The sequence below is a fragment of the Echeneis naucrates genome, chromosome 20, assembly GCF_900963305.1.
Source record: "Echeneis naucrates chromosome 20, fEcheNa1.1, whole genome shotgun sequence".
Taxonomy (NCBI): Eukaryota; Metazoa; Chordata; class Actinopteri; order Carangiformes; family Echeneidae; genus Echeneis; species Echeneis naucrates.
This window is the reverse complement of record NC_042530.1, coordinates 14,995,764-15,014,559: the sequence shown is the minus strand read 5'-3', so window position 1 is coordinate 15,014,559 and position 18,796 is coordinate 14,995,764. Positions and strand designations below refer to the sequence as shown.

Here is an 18,796-nt window from a genome sequence, read left to right as displayed (position 1 = left end):
AACTGTGATCAGGCATCGACATCTCTCTCAGATCTACAAAGACAATGAATAAGTTTCCGTCATGATTAGTAAAATGATCTCTATATATAAAATATTTTGATATATAGACATGCTTATGATAAATATTTCCTTTTACTTGTTTTAGACTGTATTTAGAGCTGGTTATTTCTGTGCTATTATGACAGTTCTTTTGATTTGATGAAGGTCCAGACTGGATTAAATACTGATCAATAATATAGTCAAAGACAAAACACGAGGTCCTTTATCCTTGTTTGTGAGATTGTCATCCCATGTTGATTTTATTAAGATTTATTTATTCTTAAGCTATGAGGAAAATCATTGATAATTAATTATTGCCTCTAGTAAAAAAAAACAAAAAAAAAACAACACATTTGCTTTGTCAGCTTTAATTTTTGATTTATTGCACAACTGTAGTGTTGGGATATAAAGGTCAAAGGTCATAAAGGACCTCCAGGATGGTAGCCATCGATGAGGCTTGGCTCTCACAGCTGAAGGGACAGTGGTGGCCATTTTCATTGGTCAGACCGGGGAGTCCCTTCCAAGGGGACCTTAAAGAACACAGTTCAAATTCATTTGTGAATCTTTAAACATAAAGATAAGGAACAACAGCAAAGCAACAACACACTGATGCGAATTCATACCTCTCCAAGTGAGCAGCATGATTAGACAGAATGTTTTTCACCAGGTTGACAGTTTTATCATATGTCTCCTTTCCCATTTTCTTGGCAAAGTAAAGTTTGGCACGCAGAAAGTAGCTGACAGGCCAGAGCCACTCCTGAAAAAAAGAAAAGAAGCAAGCAGTAAATAACTGCCAAATACTTGCCATTGTAACTGCTGTTGACAGAGGATGCTGCATGCTTGCTTACTGGCCCTTGATGATAGTTGAAGCCCTTTGCTTGGTTGAAGTTCTCATTGTCCATATTATTGTCATAGACTCCACAGTATACCATGTCACTACAGAAAAAAAAGGAAAAACATCATCTTACATGAACAATGATTTGCCAAAGTCCTCACAATAGATTTCAATTTCATACCAATTCAGGAAAGTTTTGATTGTTGAATATGTGCAAAGTTGATGTTTCATCACTTCACACATGGAGCTCCGACATGATCAGGAGCAGACATTAGCCCCTGGTTATCATACAACTTCTACTGGAGTGTACATGTGTTTAAGTGATAGTATTTTTCCTTGACTACAGGTTTCCAGTGCCCTGCTAAGAGTAGAAGTAAATGATGGAGCTGCAGAGTTATATCAAATGTGACAGTGGCAAGTTAAACAAAATTATGCATTTACATAATCACCAGTTATTTATAGCATAAGAATTAATCATCAATAATAATGACTAGTGTTTGAATACCCAAACATAATCCAAACAATCCAACAGTCCTTCAGATCAGGGTGAACTGTTTGGACTAAAGCTAAGCAGGTAACTAACTCGGGGTCCAGAGTCCTCATTCCCAGGGGCTGCAGCAGCTTCCTCTCAGCTATGTTCAGAGCCTCCCAGGCTTTCTTCATAGTGAACAGCTCAGGAGCCTACAAGACACACATAAATGGACATGACACATAAGTGAACCTAACTGAACACCATTCATCAGTTTCTCATTCTCCATGTCACATGTATGTGGGAACTACATTTGAAAATCAGCATATCAACATTTGAAACTAAAGTGTGAAAAGGAAAAACCACTCAAACATAATGAGATGAATAGTATAAGACATGGAATGTTAGTGTTCTGAAACTGAAATGACATCATGATAAATGATTTTCTCTTTCCTTAACATGTTTAATTATATTTAGTAATAGGATCCACATGTGTTATTTGACTGAGTCTGCCACAGGTGTTTTAAATTGGAAAGAATTCCAGAGATCATCTGCTTCATCTCAAATGTTTTAAACATTGCTAATTATTAAAAAAAAAAAAAAAATCTTAACCCAAAACAGGATGCAATTTACATGAAACTGGTACTGAAATTAAATCCTTCAAATGAACTTTTAAATAAAAATGTTGAATTTAGTCAACAAATGTAAACTCAGCCAAAGCAGCTGCCACTACTTACCACAGTCATGGCAATGGGGAAGTTAGGCCGGAGCTGGTAGTCACACCATGGACTGGAAGCCCTGTAGCTGTCCTTGTAGATGCCTCTTTTGTGAACCAGTTCTGGTTGTTCCTCCTCAGGGTCTTGGGGATCATGGGAAATGTAGAACTTCTTCTCAAAGTTTTCCTGAATCTTAGAATCCCACTCCACATATGACACAGAGCACATCTGTCCTGGGATGGAGAACAGTTACTTCCTTTAATTTGTCATTTGTCAGGCTGTAATGTAGTGTCAATCAGCCTTTCATGCCGATCTCAGCCATTAAGAGCACATTTTGAGGCTGACATCAAGTCATCAAGACTTCAACTATTTTTTCAAGGACAGTTGAGTTTAAAGACAGGACAGTTGGATACAATCTGTACTTCCACATAGAGGAACATTGTCCAACTTTGACCACATATTTATATGTATTCATTCAGTAGATGTGGTGTGAAAATAATCTATCAACCATAATGCTGTATACTAAGTTAAGTGTATCTGTATAAGAGTAACCATACCTCCTCTGCAGATGTTGACTGCTGCATAGGGGAAGTGACCATTGTTGTGGAGCTTCACAAGCCAGCGCACAGTGGACTTACACAGACCAACTAGCTCCACAGCTGAGCCATCCCTATGTGGCACAAAAGGAAACAAATGAGGTTGTGATGATGATGATCCAAACGAGATACTTTACAAGCACAGATAACTTCGCAATAAAAACATTTTAAACTGTATGCCCTGAGCTTGGGCAGCATGGCAGCATAGTGGTTAGTGCTGTTGCCCCACAATAAGAAGGTTGCAGGTTTGGCACCCGGCCTGCAGCCTTTCTGTGTGGAGTTTGAATGTTCTCCCTGTGCCTGTGTGGGTTTCCTCCTACTGTCCAAGGACATGCATGTTTTGGTTAATTTGTGACAAAATTGTCTGCAGGTCTGAGTGTGAGTGGTCGTTTGTCTCTGTGTGTTGGGCCTGCAATGGACTGGTGATCTGTCCAGGGTGTGCCCCACCCTTGCCCAATGTGAGCTGGGATTAGCTCCAGCACCCCCTGTGAACCGGAAACAGGTAAGCAGTTGAAGATGAGTGAAAGATGTCCTGAGCTTATAGAACACAAAGTTTTGTTTAGCTTTAAACTGATGTCCCTCTACCAACCATCACAGAGGCTGATATCAAGAATGCCCTCACAGTTTAATGGAAGGTTCAAAGATTCACTGTGATTTATTGGCCTGCAGATGAGCTACCATTTACTTTTGGCTGCTGATTGAGTTAATGTATTGAAAATATAATTTAAGTATCCCTATCATGGGGTTATTTTGTCCTGTCTACTATGTCTACGATGTTATGTCATGTAGATTTCCATCGCCTGGTTGACTTGCACAGAGCAATGTTTTTAAATTCCCCCTCATATGAAGTATGCAAGCAAAGGGGGTGCTTTGCGAATGACATTGACAATCACCCCGCTTGCACAATAGCCCTTTGATTTGCGAATGTAGTTTTACACACTGCAGCAGCAGTGGTTTGCCTTCCTTATTCTTCCTTGGTAGGGGAAGCTTTCAGGTTCCAGTTATGCAACTTGGTCAGGTGGAATTGTTGGACAAACTGGTCTGCTCAGACAATCTCTTCAGATGAGGCCGTTTGTCATTAACACAACAAGTGTTAATGCAAGTACTCATGCAGGATAATCTTAGTTTGAGAGGGCCCATTCCTTAGTCAGTGGACAAAGAATAAAAATAATTAGCAATATTTGCAGGAAATAAAAAAGCTGGAATAAAGGAAGAACCTTTACCTGGGTGTAGCAGGAACTCCCTTGTTGTGCGCCTTCTCACTCTCCCCCATCTTGTCCATCCAAGTTCCACAGTTGTAAGCATTTCCTCCATAGACAAAGCCAGTGGTCTGGTCCACTCCAGCCTCCACATTGAATCCTAGAGGAAATCCAGATTCATCCATCATTCAAATTTTCAATGAACTGCTTGTCAAAATCACTCTTGCATTTGGGTAATAAACCGTACCATTCACCTTTCAGGACATGCGGTGCAGATGATGGAGACAGGTTCTGTCACCTGCGCTCTGGTTAGTTACTTTAGTGTCAAACACACAGATTGGGAGTGTTGAACACTCAGTCTTATACCCATGAACATGAACATCTCACCTTCACAGAAACATTAACTTGTTTCAACATTATTAATTTTTTTCACAAATACAAATCTTTTTTTTATGAATTTACAAACTAAAAACAATGGAGGTTTATTTCAGAGGCTCAAAAAGCTTGATCCAATATGTGAATAATTTTTGACCATATCATTGCAGGTGTTAATGACCATCAATGATAAGTCTTAAATGGTTTAAAATAATGCCACAAAGCTGGAAAGACATCCAGTAGGCATCAGTTAGTAGTTCAGTTGAGAATGAGCATATGAAAATACCTTCTTCAGTCATGTTGGGATCTAACTGTGGCCCAGCGTTGGCCTCTCTGAACTGTATTCCCTGTATGTGTGTCTGCATGACCTCCTGGATCACATCATACAACGGCTGATCCTGAGGAAAAGAACACAACTGCATATGAAGCAATTAACATGTGGATCACAAAAACAGGGTTTCCTTTTCATGCACCTTTGAAGCCAAAGTTAATTTATCCCTGAAAATTGCATGTGTGTCAGCTTGTACCCTGGACCTTGCAGAAAGTTACCTCATGATTTCTAATGCACCGTGCCAGTCTATGGTTTATAGCTACTGTCAGGTTTGGATTAGATTAGTAGAGGCTCTTGCTCATGTAGAGAACTGGTAAGAGCATAGCACACAGCCCTACCGATGCTCCAGCAGGCTGCGGCTCAGACACATTGTCAGTGTACATCCTGGAGACAGGACACTGAAGGATGGAGACACCATCAGGTACCAGTGTGCAGTACTCCTGGATGGACTGTAGCCACCACCACACAGCGTCCCTGCTGTTGTAACGCGCGTTGCCGCCCTGGCCCAGCAGGTTGGGGATCAGGCCGTAACGCAGTGTTCCTGCAAATGCCATGATGATGTTCCTGCGGTGGCCAGGACAGGGGTTTAATGAATGAGTGCAGATGAGCTAGTCAACAAGGAAAGAACACAACAGAGCACAACAGTGGGATCCAACACTTGCACTTCCATGCAAACTTATTGAAAGTATTTCTGATTCTTTGGTACTAATCTTTTAACACTTTACAAGGATTAGTTGGTTTTGTCTTGAATCCCAACAGACTGCTTGGACTGTGTTCTGAATGTATCAGGGTCGTATGGAGGAATTGTGTGGACCCACCGAGCCTCCAGGTGTCTGCCTGTCAGCAAGAGAAATCCTCTCAGGGAAATGAATGTGTCACGGCCCCAACATCGGAAGATTCCAGCACAGAAGTGAGGAAGGCCTGAAGAAGAGAAATAATGTCTTGTTTTAAAATTAATTTTAAATTTAGCTACCAAGGCTTATCACTAAATTGTTTGTATGTGGCTGCTCTAACAGCATTATTTCCCTTTGAAAATAATAAAGTGCTCTACCTAGCAAAACAATTCTCAAACAGCTAAAGTTGATTGTGTGTAATGGGCTCACTGTACTTTTGAAACATGTCACCCTGTGAAAGTGTGGTTTTCAAACAATGGAGTTCTGTGGCACACAGGAATAGCATCTATCAGGCTATTCATGCAGTTCAGTTGTATATGTGTGCTGTGTGAAAAGAGACAGAAAGTAAGAACAGACCTGCTGCCAGCGACACACAGCCCAGCTCCTCCTGGTCAGTGGCTTCAAGGCAACATTTGAAATCTCTCAGATGAGGAGAGAGGGCAGGCAGTGCCCAACTTTGATACACACCACACATCTGCACTGAACCCAGTGCCAGTTGTTTAACTAGGCTGGAGCCATTCTGCACAAAGCTGAGTAAGGGATACAACAGACAAGAACAAAATTTAATAAAGGAATAGTTAACTGAAATCTAATACGAGCATAAATTCAACTATGAGGCATAAAAACATAAGGTTGACCTTAATTCTTATTAAAGTATTATGTAATGATTTTGCATAACGTAACGCATAGTTATACAAATGTGATACAAATAGAAATCATGATATAAAAAAAAATCCACATTATAATAATACATCAATCGAAAAACTATATAAGAACATAATGAGAATACAAATCAAAAGGCAAAGAAAAGAAGAAAGCGTAACCACCTTGACATGTGCTTGAATGCAGCCTCCAGAGCAGTGATGTAGATGCCCTGGATGATGGCATCAAAATAGCAGGGCACAAGGTAGCGGGGGATTTGTCTCAGGTAGCCAAACATGGCCTTTAACCAGTGGCCAACCTGTAGGTCAAAGGTCAACATCTGTCAAAACTACACTTATTTTCCACTGCAAAAATTCCAGTGATGCTGTCCCCACTGAAATAGCTGAGTTTAAATAAATAGTTGATATAGACGACTGTTTGATTGCTCTGCCAGCGGTTTGTGCCTGGTGTTGCAGGACCGTTGTTATGCTCTGTCACATGACTTTGTCTTAGATGGGATTGTGGCAACATGAATCAAGTCCAGCACAACCCTGGGAGTAGACCTCACTTATCTCACCTCCCCCACAGCTCCACCCTTTCTCAGAAGTCTATTGGCGGTGTAGTCCATCATCCAGTCTCCCTGCCTGAGGTTTTCACAGAGCGGATGTCCAAGATCATTCTTCGGACGAATCTGCGCCATCACTGACATCAGCCCTAAGGACCGCAAAGACTTCATGAACTCAGCAACAGCAAAAATTCTGGAATAAATTATGATGCAAGTGAAAGCTACGCCCCGCAACCAGGAAACGGATAAGCATTTAAAGATGAATGAATGAATGAATTTAAGCTAAGCACCAATAACCACATGATGATGTTGTGCATACTTTGCACTTGTTTGGCTCTTAATCTGTGTGTTTTAAGTACCTTGCAAGCCACCGTACTTGAGAGGTAACCAAGAAGGGACGTTGTAACATCCAGATCCATCCTCTCTCTCCTCAGCATCACAGCGATATAGCAGCATGTTCATGTCAGCCAGGGTCAGCCTGGACATGATGCTGAGGAAGAGGAAGCAGATCAGTAATGATGAAGATGAGCTTTTTATATTGCTAAGAGAATGTAAGTTAAATGATGGAAACTGTGAGGAGGCCACTTTCTACCAGTAAAAAAAAAATTATCCATGAGGACCATTGATGAGCTCATATCACTTATCATCCTGTGGAGGGTGCTATTATGTTAAACCAGCAGCCAACTTAGACTGCAGAATTCAGTTTAGTGCTGTAATAATAGCAATTTTTGTAATCATGATTGAGGTTAACTGCCAAGTTAAATACACACGTCATCAGCGGCTTGGTGAGAATAGCTGGTGGGCTGTGTTCAGCCAGGCTGCTGGTCCGGAACTGAGGACTGAACTGGATAAGATGGCGTCTCAGAGCGCCCAACTGCTCCTGCGACTGGGGCTCCAGAGTTACTCTGTGGAAAAACATTGGTGGATCCAAACCAGACCAGACACTTATAACTAAAAGTAATTGACAAATTAAAAGCAGCCGGTAGTTGTCACCCACCTGAAGATGATGATGCAGCCTGGTGTGAACTTATCAAACACTATCTCCTGAACAACACTGTTATCTTTTGACACTACCTCAGCCTTTTTCACTAGCTTACTGTCAGTCACCTGCAAGAATTTGGAGACACTCAAAGTCAAGATGTAAACCTGTTATAACGAATAAAATGTATAAAAGCCTGCTTTTTTCTGGCAGACATACTATTGACCACCATGCAGAATGTATCAAAGACCTCAGTGCAATGAAGGTGACAGCATTACACACCTGAATGTGCTCTCTGGTCTCTACAGTGCACTCTGGCAGGCCACTAATGTTTTTATCGTCTTTTCTGTTGGTGCTGTTCACAATGGTCAGGGCCTCCAACACCACCTCTTTAACCTGACCTGTAAAGATGATAAACATATTCCAGGTTTACTGACACTAACCTCAGGAGTTGATTCATGCGTCTCTGAGAGTTAGAATAATAATAATAATAAAGATCAAGGTTCAGGATGAGGATGTGGTTACAGGGCAACCACCTGGTATAAACATGGGTGGAACCTCATCTGGATAATGGTGTCCCTCTGGATTGTGGCCTGGTCTTCGCAGCACTGCTACCACAGACTCGTGGTTGCTGGGACAGTGTCTGGTCACTGAAGTCACTCCCTCAGCCAGCTGTTTGACATATACCTGCACATCCAATAAGGAAAAGACCGGATCGACAACATGAAAACAACTCAGGCCATGCCTACATGAACTCCTGATTTTTAATTGCGTTTGGACTCTTTCTTTTGGACATTTTTCATTTCCATTTTAATTTTGCAGTAACTTTCCTTCATGTTCATATGGGATTTACCTCCTGCATTTGTTTTGTTTCTCTCCGTTGAATTTTTCAGCCCTGCCATAATGCATTACCCCGCTGTCTTGTTACCTGCTGCCGCAGTGTGTATTTAATCTCAGCGCTCGCACTTCCAGTCGTCTTTGTTGTGGGCCATTGTGGATTACCTGTCCTTGTCTTGGAATTCTAATATTTCTCTTTATTTTATCTTGTGGATCATCATGTGTCCTCAGTATCTGGTTTTTGTTTTTGTTAACGCTGCAGATCATATTTTTGTTTTACATTTAAAATAGGTGTTTGGGTTTCCTATATATAGGAGATTGTCATTCATTACCAGCTGTCCTCATTTGTCTGCATTTGGGTTGCTAAAATGCTAAAATTTGGGAAGATGCACTACACTTGTAGGCCAAGTCATTTTTGACTTGCAGGCCTCTAGTTTGGAGGCAATATGGGCAGAACTAAATCTGATAACATCACTACTTTATCAGTAATACTTGATTGACAAACTAATATTTAACTCCAACTGTTGACAAACACGATGGTAACGACTTTAATAATTTACTACATCAATAAAGAAGGTGACCACGAAAGAGAAATTTGAAATGTGGTATGCCAAATGTCTTTCAAGAAGGCAACAGGATATCAGGACTGCATGAACTGCCACCTCTGCATCGGTTCTGTTCTCTCTTGGTTGACCTTCCCGAATATCCCACCACAACACAAAATTATATCAAGAAACAAAATTGAAAGTGGGTCACTGCTCAGCTCTTGGCAACCCACAATTTAATGGGAAAACAGACCTGAGTAAAACCAGCAGCTGCCAGTTCCTGGTGAAGCCTGTTCAGTGCCAACTTAACCGCCACAGTCCCAGTCTGCAGGTTGACCTGGTTGCACGCTGGGGCCTCAGAGGTCCAGCAAGTGTACTGATGGTCCTCTGAAATCTAAACAGCACACTAAAGGTGAATCCCTGAAAGGCCAACAGAACAGATCAGATCGGTTGCTTTGATTTTAGGGGTTTATGGCCCCCATGGGCATTGATCTTACATGATGAGGAAGAAGTTCATCATATCCTCGTACACTTCCTGTTGCACAACAGGCCATAGAAACCAGAGTGGAGTTGGGCAGGAAATCATAAACCGAACATCTCTGGAACAACACAACAGCTAAAAGTTTAAAATACACATTTCAGTAAGACCCGCTGATGGATTGAAACCCTTGATTATTTGCTGTTGCCTTCTGGCTAACCATTGAGATAGCATATAAATTTGTCATTTTTATTTCCTTGAATGGCTGGAATTGGACTGGCATTCTTCAATTCAGAAATATAAACATTTAAAAGTGTGAATTTTGGAGAAAACTTTTTAATTTTTAAAACTTTTTTTTTTTTTTTTGGAGTGTAGGCAAGTCCCATCAGTTGAGCCCAGGACTGTGCATCACAACCTTTGGATGGGGACCATTTGCCGTTGCCTCCTCTTTTTTATATATCCCTTTTCTGACCTGTTCTGACTGGTCCTTGGCTATCTCCCCTTTTGTCAAAATGGGATTATGTGGTGGAGGTGCTGCTGATAGATGTTTCTGCATCTGCCTCAACACTACCATAAGTAACAAACAAGTCCAGGTCATATATATATATAATTTGGATCATAGATGAAAGTGTACCTGGATAAGATTAATATTGTTGGGGCTGATGTCCATGAGCATGGTGTGTGCAACATCTGGCACCAGAGGTCGAAGGCTAGGCTGGACGAAGGCACCTACAGGCTCCCTGCCAAACCAAGACAGGCAACGGCCCAAATCCTGACTTTTGACAACACCTGTGGCATCCGGCAGAAAAACAGATGGAAAAGAAGCTTCTGCACATCATATCAGCAAGTACTAATGATGCAAAAATTTACAAAAAAGTATGCAAATTGTTGTTGAAACATCCAATCTCTAAAATATAGAAAATTCTTAGGGGCTATAAATCCCTTGAAACTAAAGTGGGATTATTCACATTTTACAATTCATGCTACATTTATTTTACTCAAATAAACTGAGGTGACACAAAGCTGACAGCTGCAATGGCACCCACTTGTTAGTCAAAACTGCCACACCTTCTACTATGCATTACTTCAGCCTATGTCAAATTTAAAACGGGTAAGCTAAATTGCTACTTCCAATTTACTAATTTATTCATGATGCCTTATCTGATTAACACCCGGGGTTATATGTTAATGACGAACATCTCAAACGACACACACACATCGCTGTTGAGATAGCTTACCTCTGATGATTGAGGTAATGCCGAGTCTAGTCACACAGGCATTCTGCAGCTCCTCACTGCTATTTAACAGGTCAGCCACCACATACAGGTCTGGTCTCAGGGCACGAGCCTGATCGAGCATGTACTGCAGAGCCAAAACACACCAAACACAGCCAGCAGGGCAACACCCACCCAGACACACACATACACGCCATGCAAAGGCAGGCAGGGGTTAAGACCATGACAAGGAGGAAGTGGATAGATAGTGCAGACTTGCAAAAGGGGGGAGAAGAATTTAATATGAAGCATAATGCACAAAGATGATGAATCACAGTTTTGATTAATAGAATTTATGGGAATCAGGCGACAACAACATGTTTGGTTTAATAGTGTTAACGTGCAAAATTAAAGATCATGTGAGATGCAGGCACATTTAAGAAGAAAGAGAAAAGAAAAAGATTTTTAGTGTCATTCCCAAACTAAACAGCTCACAGATGCTCTTTACAATCCACTATCCTCCGCAGCACTTTTTTCTAAACTGCTCATTTCCCTGCACAGCGAAAAGTAGCGGAGCACAGCGAGGAGGAGGGTCAGGACTGAGCTTAGGGTCGGGGTCAGTACCTCGCATCAAACTGGTGATTCCCAGGCGATTTACAAAGACATTGTCAATAAGCTCACTGCCGGTACAGAGCTCAGCTATTACATAGAGGTTAGGCTTGATGGCTCGGGCTGCAGCAAGCATTGCCTACAGGGACCAACACATGAGAATTAGACAACACTGATATGAATCCCTACTGCAGTAATATTGGCTGCCATTAATTATAAAAACTATGGATGATGAGAGGTTTTTATTTCTCCCAAATGTTAAAAAAACAAACAGTTTTCAGCCTGTACCAGTAATATTAAAATAGGTTTGTTGTCTCTGAGAGATTTTTTGTTGACTCATTGTAAACTAACAATCAACTATCTGGTGATTTAGCTGCTGGGTTGTTGATCACTGAGAAAATCAATCAGTGTTCCACCACTGCTATCATACTGAAAGGAAAATTAGGACTATATCACTCTGTTTTAAAACCTCACCTAAAAGACATTAGTGATGCTCAGTTGCATTCATATGTGTAAGCACATATATGTGCATCAAGTTAGTGGATGAAGGAAACTAAGGATGAGAGATTTACAGTATATCATGACTAATGGGACAAATAAATCTTCTACGCAATGTCTTCATGTTTACGTTCTACAGAGTCATTCAGCTGTGCTGAAACAGCAGTGGTTGTTGGAGAGTACCTCAGTCACATGCAGAGGGGTGGAGAGACAGTTGACCAGACAGACACCAGAGAAGGCCTGGGCTAAAATCTCTGTATATGTCTTCATATGAGTCCATAGGTAAGGACAGTCCTCTGGTTTCTCTCCATAACGAAGCTTGATAGTGCTTTCCTGGCAGATCAGTTCTCTCCTTAAGTAGACCTGCGAGCCTGCAGACAACAATAGAAGGGAATGGCAGATTATGGAACTAGACAGTCATTGTACAAAGTAATGTACAACCAGGTTCACAATTTAGTAAATAGCCTGTTTAATGATCACTGTTTCCCATCAGCTGGGGTTGCTGGAAAGGCAAACCTTTCAGTGTGATTTGTTTGACTTTTTTATTTGCAAATATAAATTGATTGCAAATAAATGTTTGAATGTAAAGACCAAAGAAACCCTTTGTGAAGTGATTCTTATTCTTTTCTTGTTTTTTTTTTTCTGCATTGAAATTATATGTGTGACTGTCATTTTAACTTGGACTATTTTCGTCTCCATCTTTCAGTGTTCTTAAATTCAATTGATTGTTTATCCTTTGATGCTGGATTTGAACCTGTCCAACAGGAACAACTCAATTTTAAATGATCACACTTTTTTGGAAACCTTAACTTTGTCATTCTGGATATGCTAACATTGAAAAAAAAAATTAAAAAATTGTTTTTGTTTACTTCACTTTACAAGTCAAAATTTACAGTCAAAAATCTATGAAAAAGAGAAATATATGCACCGGCTTTATACTGAGGAAGTTTGATTGAGGGTAACTCAGTGGTACATCTACAACTTTAACTAAGTCCACTTGCCTTAGTTTCAAGTTCCTAAAACAACTATGACCTGGATGAGTGACAATCTACACATATCATAGGCTTCATCATTTGTAAATGTGGTGAGGTAGCTTTGCTTCATCATTACAAATCACGACTTGTTAAGGTTGAGAAATACAAATTGTTTTATTTGTATACATCTGGAGACCAGCCCTTCGAATGATACTTGTTCTTTACCTGGTTCAGCAAAGTTTCTCAGCAGATCATTTCCTGTCATGAAGCCATCATGAGCAAAAATGTAACATGTCTTTTCTTCCTGCTCAACCATCTGCATTTCTTCATCAAAGCTCATTTCTTCAAATGGAAAGGTGAAATATCTGGAGGAGGAACAGTCACTAACTAAGATCAAACACAATATACAACCATCAAAATAACCATGATATATTATTTATTTTACTGGCAGAATGTGAGATTTTGTGGTTGGAGAGGCTACCTGGGACAGAGAGGGTATCTCCTTGTGACTGGACCCAGTTTAGATCCCTCATCAGAAAGGCGTTGATGGATTACCCCTCCAATAATGGAGTTAATGGCCTGTGGAGATAGCAGTAGTAAGGACTGACAAGAAATCTTTAGTTCAGAGCACATTTTAATCACTCTCTTTCTCCCTCTCTCTGTCGCTCTTTCTTTCTCTCTCTCTCACACACACACACACAGACAGGCACCTGTTCTGTCTGGTGACTCATCTCTTTGTACAATTCAAAGTTGAGTTCCTCCAGTCTTCTTCTGAAGTAGCTGCAGCAGTCATTGATCTCTGATTGGCTCAGACTGTTACTGTAAAGGGAAAGAGATAATTCACTCAAATGAATGGTGATGATGAAATAATGTGATTGTGTTTATTTTGTCTCTCTTATCATTTTTGCTTTCTGGGTATCTCTCATTCTGGAGCTGGTATAATTTTCACAATAACAGTATATGGCACCATTAGCCATGAGTCAACAGATTACAATCTGTTTTTAGTGAAAAAGTGAAAAAATCTGTTGATTTGTGATCTCTGTCACTATGTAGATTCAATTTTCCACATCTAAGGTGATTAAGGAAGATTAAGGAAGGGGATTAAGGCATTTCCGAAACTGCTGTTCCTGGTGTCCCTCCTCCTCTACCGCATGAGAATCTGTCACTGAAAAGTTCTTGTTTGTGTCATAGTAATTAAAAGTCGACTGATCCCACATGGGGAGTAAAGTCCAGTATGAAGTCACCTGTGAGGTGTGAATATATCCAGGGCACAGTTCATGTCCACTGTGTTTCCAAAGCGTCGATGCTGAGGGTCTTGCACTGTCTTTAGCTGTTTTGTACACTGTGAACCAGACTTTGCCTTTAAACCTGTCCTACCTGGATAAATGACATAAACACATCTTATCATTCTGAACAGAAGATTACATGACTCCATGTCTTAATTGTGTGGTTTAAAATATTATTAAAATAATACTGATTATTGAGTATATTTCCCCCTGTCCCTGTGTCTGTCAACATGTTTGTTAAGCTCAGGATCAAAACTAATTGTGGAAACTCTATACGTGTAATTAGAACGTGTTCTTTCATCACCATTTCCTCACCAGCCTGCAGCAGCTGTGTGAACTGCACCACAGCTACATCCACGTTGACCTGAAAAAATTCCCAGAGCCTGAGCCGGGAGAAGACCTGCTGCAGCAGTATACAGCGCAGAGCCTAAAGTACAGATACGCACGGGAAACAAAAACACACAGACTTTCACAGGTTTTAAATACAAAGACCATTGAAGACAATCACTTTAGGATAAATCACACTGAGTAGGTTCAACATCTAACCAGGTTGTGGAATAAAGGCAAAAACTGACCAACACAGGGATTGGTAATAAAGAAATCTACCAAAGAAAATAAAGTCTCACATTTATATGATGCTCATTTTGAATGAGTGCTGGGACTCCTTGGTCTACATATTTCCCCTCAGCCACCTCACAGCTGAGGTGCCACAGAGCTCTGTCCAGGAGCCATGCTGGTTTCAGGTAGGGAGCATTAACCAGGTTGTAACCACATTCAGGATGAAGGTGAATCCACTCACTATCAACCGCTAGAAAGAAGAGAAGGGGAGAGAGGAGACTAGTATGCTTTGTGTCCAGAGTTATGTCAACACTCTCTTTTATTACATGACTGATCACAATATTGGCTGCTGTCAAAGTCACACTCAGGTTTTTCTTTAGCTGCATTGCTATTGCCTTGGTAAGGGTTATGTGGGAAAATCTACCCCCACTGCAGCAATAAAAAAGGACAAAATTAATGAAGTTTTTTTTCCTGAATCTCTGAATCCACTTGAACTTTTCAGATGAAGTCCAGGTCATCTGCTTTTTTCTGATCTGAAGCGGAAGGCTTTGCTGTGACGTCTAGTTGACATCTTTTAACAACGTATGACCTTCAGTATGAATAGAGACTAAATGTCAATAAGGAAACTGAGAAGTCAAAGCGACAACCACAGCTGCTTCATAGAAAGGCCAACAACTGTGGTTTATTTCCACTGCAGCACAGCCACTATGGTTGTTAAAAATAAGACAAGATCACCTTTCACTCATCACACAGTCACTGCTGCAGTAATTAATTTAGTTTTTTAGTTTTTCATTCATTACTTTACCTGTGTGGCTATAGACCACATCAGAGATGCAGACCATGCTCCAGTCTTTCCTCAGCCTTTCAACCAGATTACCAACATCTCTCCAGGTATAGGGCTTCCCATCAGGTGAGAAGTCAGGGTTTAACTCCAGTTGATCAGCTATAGAGTAGCAGCAGCTAGATGAACCAAGCTTCTGCAGTGGGGTAAAATGGATCATGTTGTAACCTAAACAGAGCAGAGCCAAACGTGAAACCTCAAGAAAAGAGAGGTCAGTGTCATTGATAGTAGTTATTCTGAGAAATCAGTCTGAATAGTCTATAATGGAGGCGAAGACAGCTCCCAGATCTAGAATTTAACAAACTGGATCCCTCTGTCTGTCTGTGGTATTTGTATTTACTGTATCAGACTACATGATATTTGTGGCCATTGTGCCAAAGGAGATTAACGACTCATAAATTCTTGCCGTGACTTTGCAAAGGGATAGCACAGACTACACAACAGCACCTTACAAGTCATAATTGGATTTGTGTCTTGCAAAGGAAGTGCCAGCTGCTCAGATTCACTTTAATCTTACCTGTAAACTGCGTCCTACCGTAGTATTACACAATATCTGTAAGGTCATTCAGCGATATTGTGTAAAAAGGTTTTGATACTAACATGCTGTGGCCTACCTACCAGTCTCCTTTGCGACCCTGACCCTGTCGAGCCATTTGTCCAGTGGGCCAAGGCCGCTGGCCATATATGTTTGGCTGCTAATGCAGTCCAGTGGCAGGAGGTCATTGTTGGCTCCCACTCTCAGCACTGGATCAACAATAATGTAACCACCACTGACTTTCTCTTTATCACTGTCAAAACAAAAAAAAAAAAAGAAAAGAATGCACAGACATATAAGTACTGCATCTACTGCATAAAGAAAATTATTTTATTTGTAACATTCCACTCTGCAAGCTAATCTGTTCTTTCATCCAAAGTGAGTGGAGAGTCCCATCTGATTGCACTCATGAGAGCGTGTAGTGCAGACATGAACTTAATATAAATGTTTGTGTTGTGTACTCAAAATAACTGAATATGTTTTTTGCTTTTTATGTTTTTTTACGTGGCCTCTGGCTGTGACATACACACACACACAAACTCTCATGCTTTGACTCTGCATTACAAATTCTCATAAGTTCCCAATGAAATGTTAATTCATAATTTATTCATTCAAAAACAATGTATTACTATATTAATTATGAATTAATATAGCATTTGCAATGGGTGACATTAATCAACCCACTAGCTGAAAAAAAAAAAAACTTTTTCTGATATAATTAGTTGCAGCATATTGAGCATAATCATCTAAAGCTATATTAAGGCTAAATATTATTTACTTTAGCCTTAAATTAAAAATGGTTAATTGAATTACTTTTTCATATCATATCTAGATGGTCAATATATGAAATGTTTATGAATTTCCATGAGTTTCTATGAGTTTTATATGAGTTTCCATTGAATGTTTCATCCCAGCTGTGACAATGCAAACACGAAAATTTATAATGGAAATATGAACTCTGGCAAAACTCAGTTATCACAAAAATGTATACACTCAAATGAGGTGCTTTGTCAAACTGTTTAACAAAGCATCTAGACACACAAATCATGTTTGTTTGCCTGCCATATAAGACCTCAAGGAAAAGACAAAAGGTAAGCTGTTGCATCCTCACTATCATATTTAAGTTGAACAGCGTCATTATCGAAGAAAACCTTTCAGAATGAGTGACTTAAATAAATTGTTTAACCTTTCAAAAAAATAAGACGTCACACAGTGATTCTTGGCTTAAAATGCTATGCAGTACACAGTCTTAATGAACTACCTATGCAGCAGTAGCAGAAAAAAACAACTTACCCACATGAGAAGTAGTACTGGTAGGATCCAGCCACCCCTAAATCTAGTCTGCAGTACTTATCACAGTCATCCTCCCGGCCATTAGGGTAGACCCAGTCCAAAGTATGGAACTTGAGGCAATCAAACTTCTGTCCCTTAGCAGGGTAGTTAGTGCAGACCTTGACTTCCTTGCCCTGGAGGGTGGGACCAAGACGAAATTGCAGCTCAAAGCCTGAAAACAGGGGGAGCAATGAGGGCAACTAGAATATACTGTTGAAGCACACATAGTGCCATCAAGTGAGATTGTGTTTACCCTGTTTATTATATGGTTCCCTTATAGGACTTGCTCTCTGATACAGTATATATTCATTGGAATCTACCCACAGCTACCCTCTCCTTTCATGGATTGGTTTTACTGTATTTAAGGGTTGCCTTAAATACAATTTCCATTATTATGGATGATAAAATTGATCCTATATCTCACACACTTCACATGGATTTGCATATGCTTATGAGAAATATAAATAATGTCATGTAATTGTTTTTTCTGATCATTAGTTTGTAGTTGCGGTCAGCGTTAGGGTTCAGCCTGATCACATTACATTTCCAATCATGAAATTTAGACGGATGCGATTTCATGGTTTTAGTGCAGTAAATAAATGAATGTAAAACAGAACAATGATAAAACTACAATTTACAAAGTAGATTCACACAGTGTGGTGTGTTTTGTATTAGCTGTTGCATTTGTGTGTTGAAAGGCTACAAAATGACAGTACAATGTGTGAAATGGTTGAGCTCTGACTGTGCAGTATTATTATTTACATGCTATGATTTAAGTGTGTAGTGGTCCTACCTTGTTCCAAGCGGAACAGAGCTTGCTCAAGTCTCTCCATATCAGCAAGCAGCAGCAGGCCTCTGCTCTGTCAGCTGGCCTCTAACATGCCATCCAGTTCTATTTAGACTGAGACACAGTGACACAGTCCAGTAACATGAGACAGCTCTGCAAAGGGCGCACTCCTTATGGAGGACCTGATCTGCCAAAACTACTGGAACATGATAAAATATTAGTAGTCTTCCTCACCTAAGCTGCCTCACTAATATGGTAATGGGACATATTCTTCTGTGCACCTGCCACTGTCCTTTGCCACATAATTAACAAACATGATGCTTTCTACTTTTCCTTCGTTTTTATAAAACAACAATGACAAAAGAGTAAAATTATTATTAATATATTTTGGCATCAGCTGCATACCTGGTATCTAATGTTGAACCTATATTTGATGAGGCCTGAGGAACAGAGGATTTGGCCTGAGGAGCAAAGAGGTTTTATTACCTGTTCACCCCTCACATTGAAACAACCTGATGACCAGACCAGAATCTATGCAGTCCATGGTTCCTGAGACCTACGTCAGTCACTGCTGCACCTCAGTTTTGTCTCCTTCAATATTACAATTCTGTCAACTTTGACTCAATCAAAATTGTCTATAAATCTAGAGAGAATTTCTTCTGT

General features: G+C 40.2%; 1 protein-coding gene across 2 annotated transcripts; it reads right to left on the bottom strand.

Moving 5' to 3' along the window:
* Positions 1-427: 427 nt before the first annotated feature.
* On the bottom strand, positions 428-18,223 carry LOC115060941 (glycogen debranching enzyme-like). Of its 2 annotated transcripts, none has more exons than XM_029529103.1 (33): positions 18,140-18,223; positions 17,308-17,518; positions 16,098-16,267; positions 15,444-15,647; positions 14,707-14,888; positions 14,396-14,507; positions 14,039-14,171; positions 13,505-13,613; positions 13,276-13,373; positions 13,020-13,159; positions 12,004-12,191; positions 10,738-10,861; positions 10,134-10,297; positions 9,519-9,620; positions 9,275-9,415; positions 8,176-8,326; positions 7,922-8,040; positions 7,658-7,767; positions 7,431-7,565; positions 7,020-7,150; positions 6,673-6,809; positions 6,281-6,414; positions 5,811-5,983; positions 5,379-5,481; positions 4,899-5,124; positions 4,516-4,627; positions 3,879-4,014; positions 2,617-2,729; positions 2,081-2,292; positions 1,458-1,555; positions 888-975; positions 663-796; positions 428-569 (listed from the first exon to the last, which is right to left on the bottom strand). In XM_029529103.1, the coding sequence occupies exons 1-33, from the start codon at positions 18,177-18,179 to the stop codon at positions 452-454; spliced, it is 4,548 nt and encodes a 1,515-aa protein (XP_029384963.1). In that variant the 5' UTR covers positions 18,180-18,223; the 3' UTR covers positions 428-451. The 2 variants fall into 2 exon arrangements, with proteins under 2 accessions (XP_029384963.1, XP_029384964.1); XM_029529104.1 differs by having other exon boundaries at positions 10,134-10,288.
* Between the last annotated feature and the right edge of the window lie 573 nt (positions 18,224-18,796).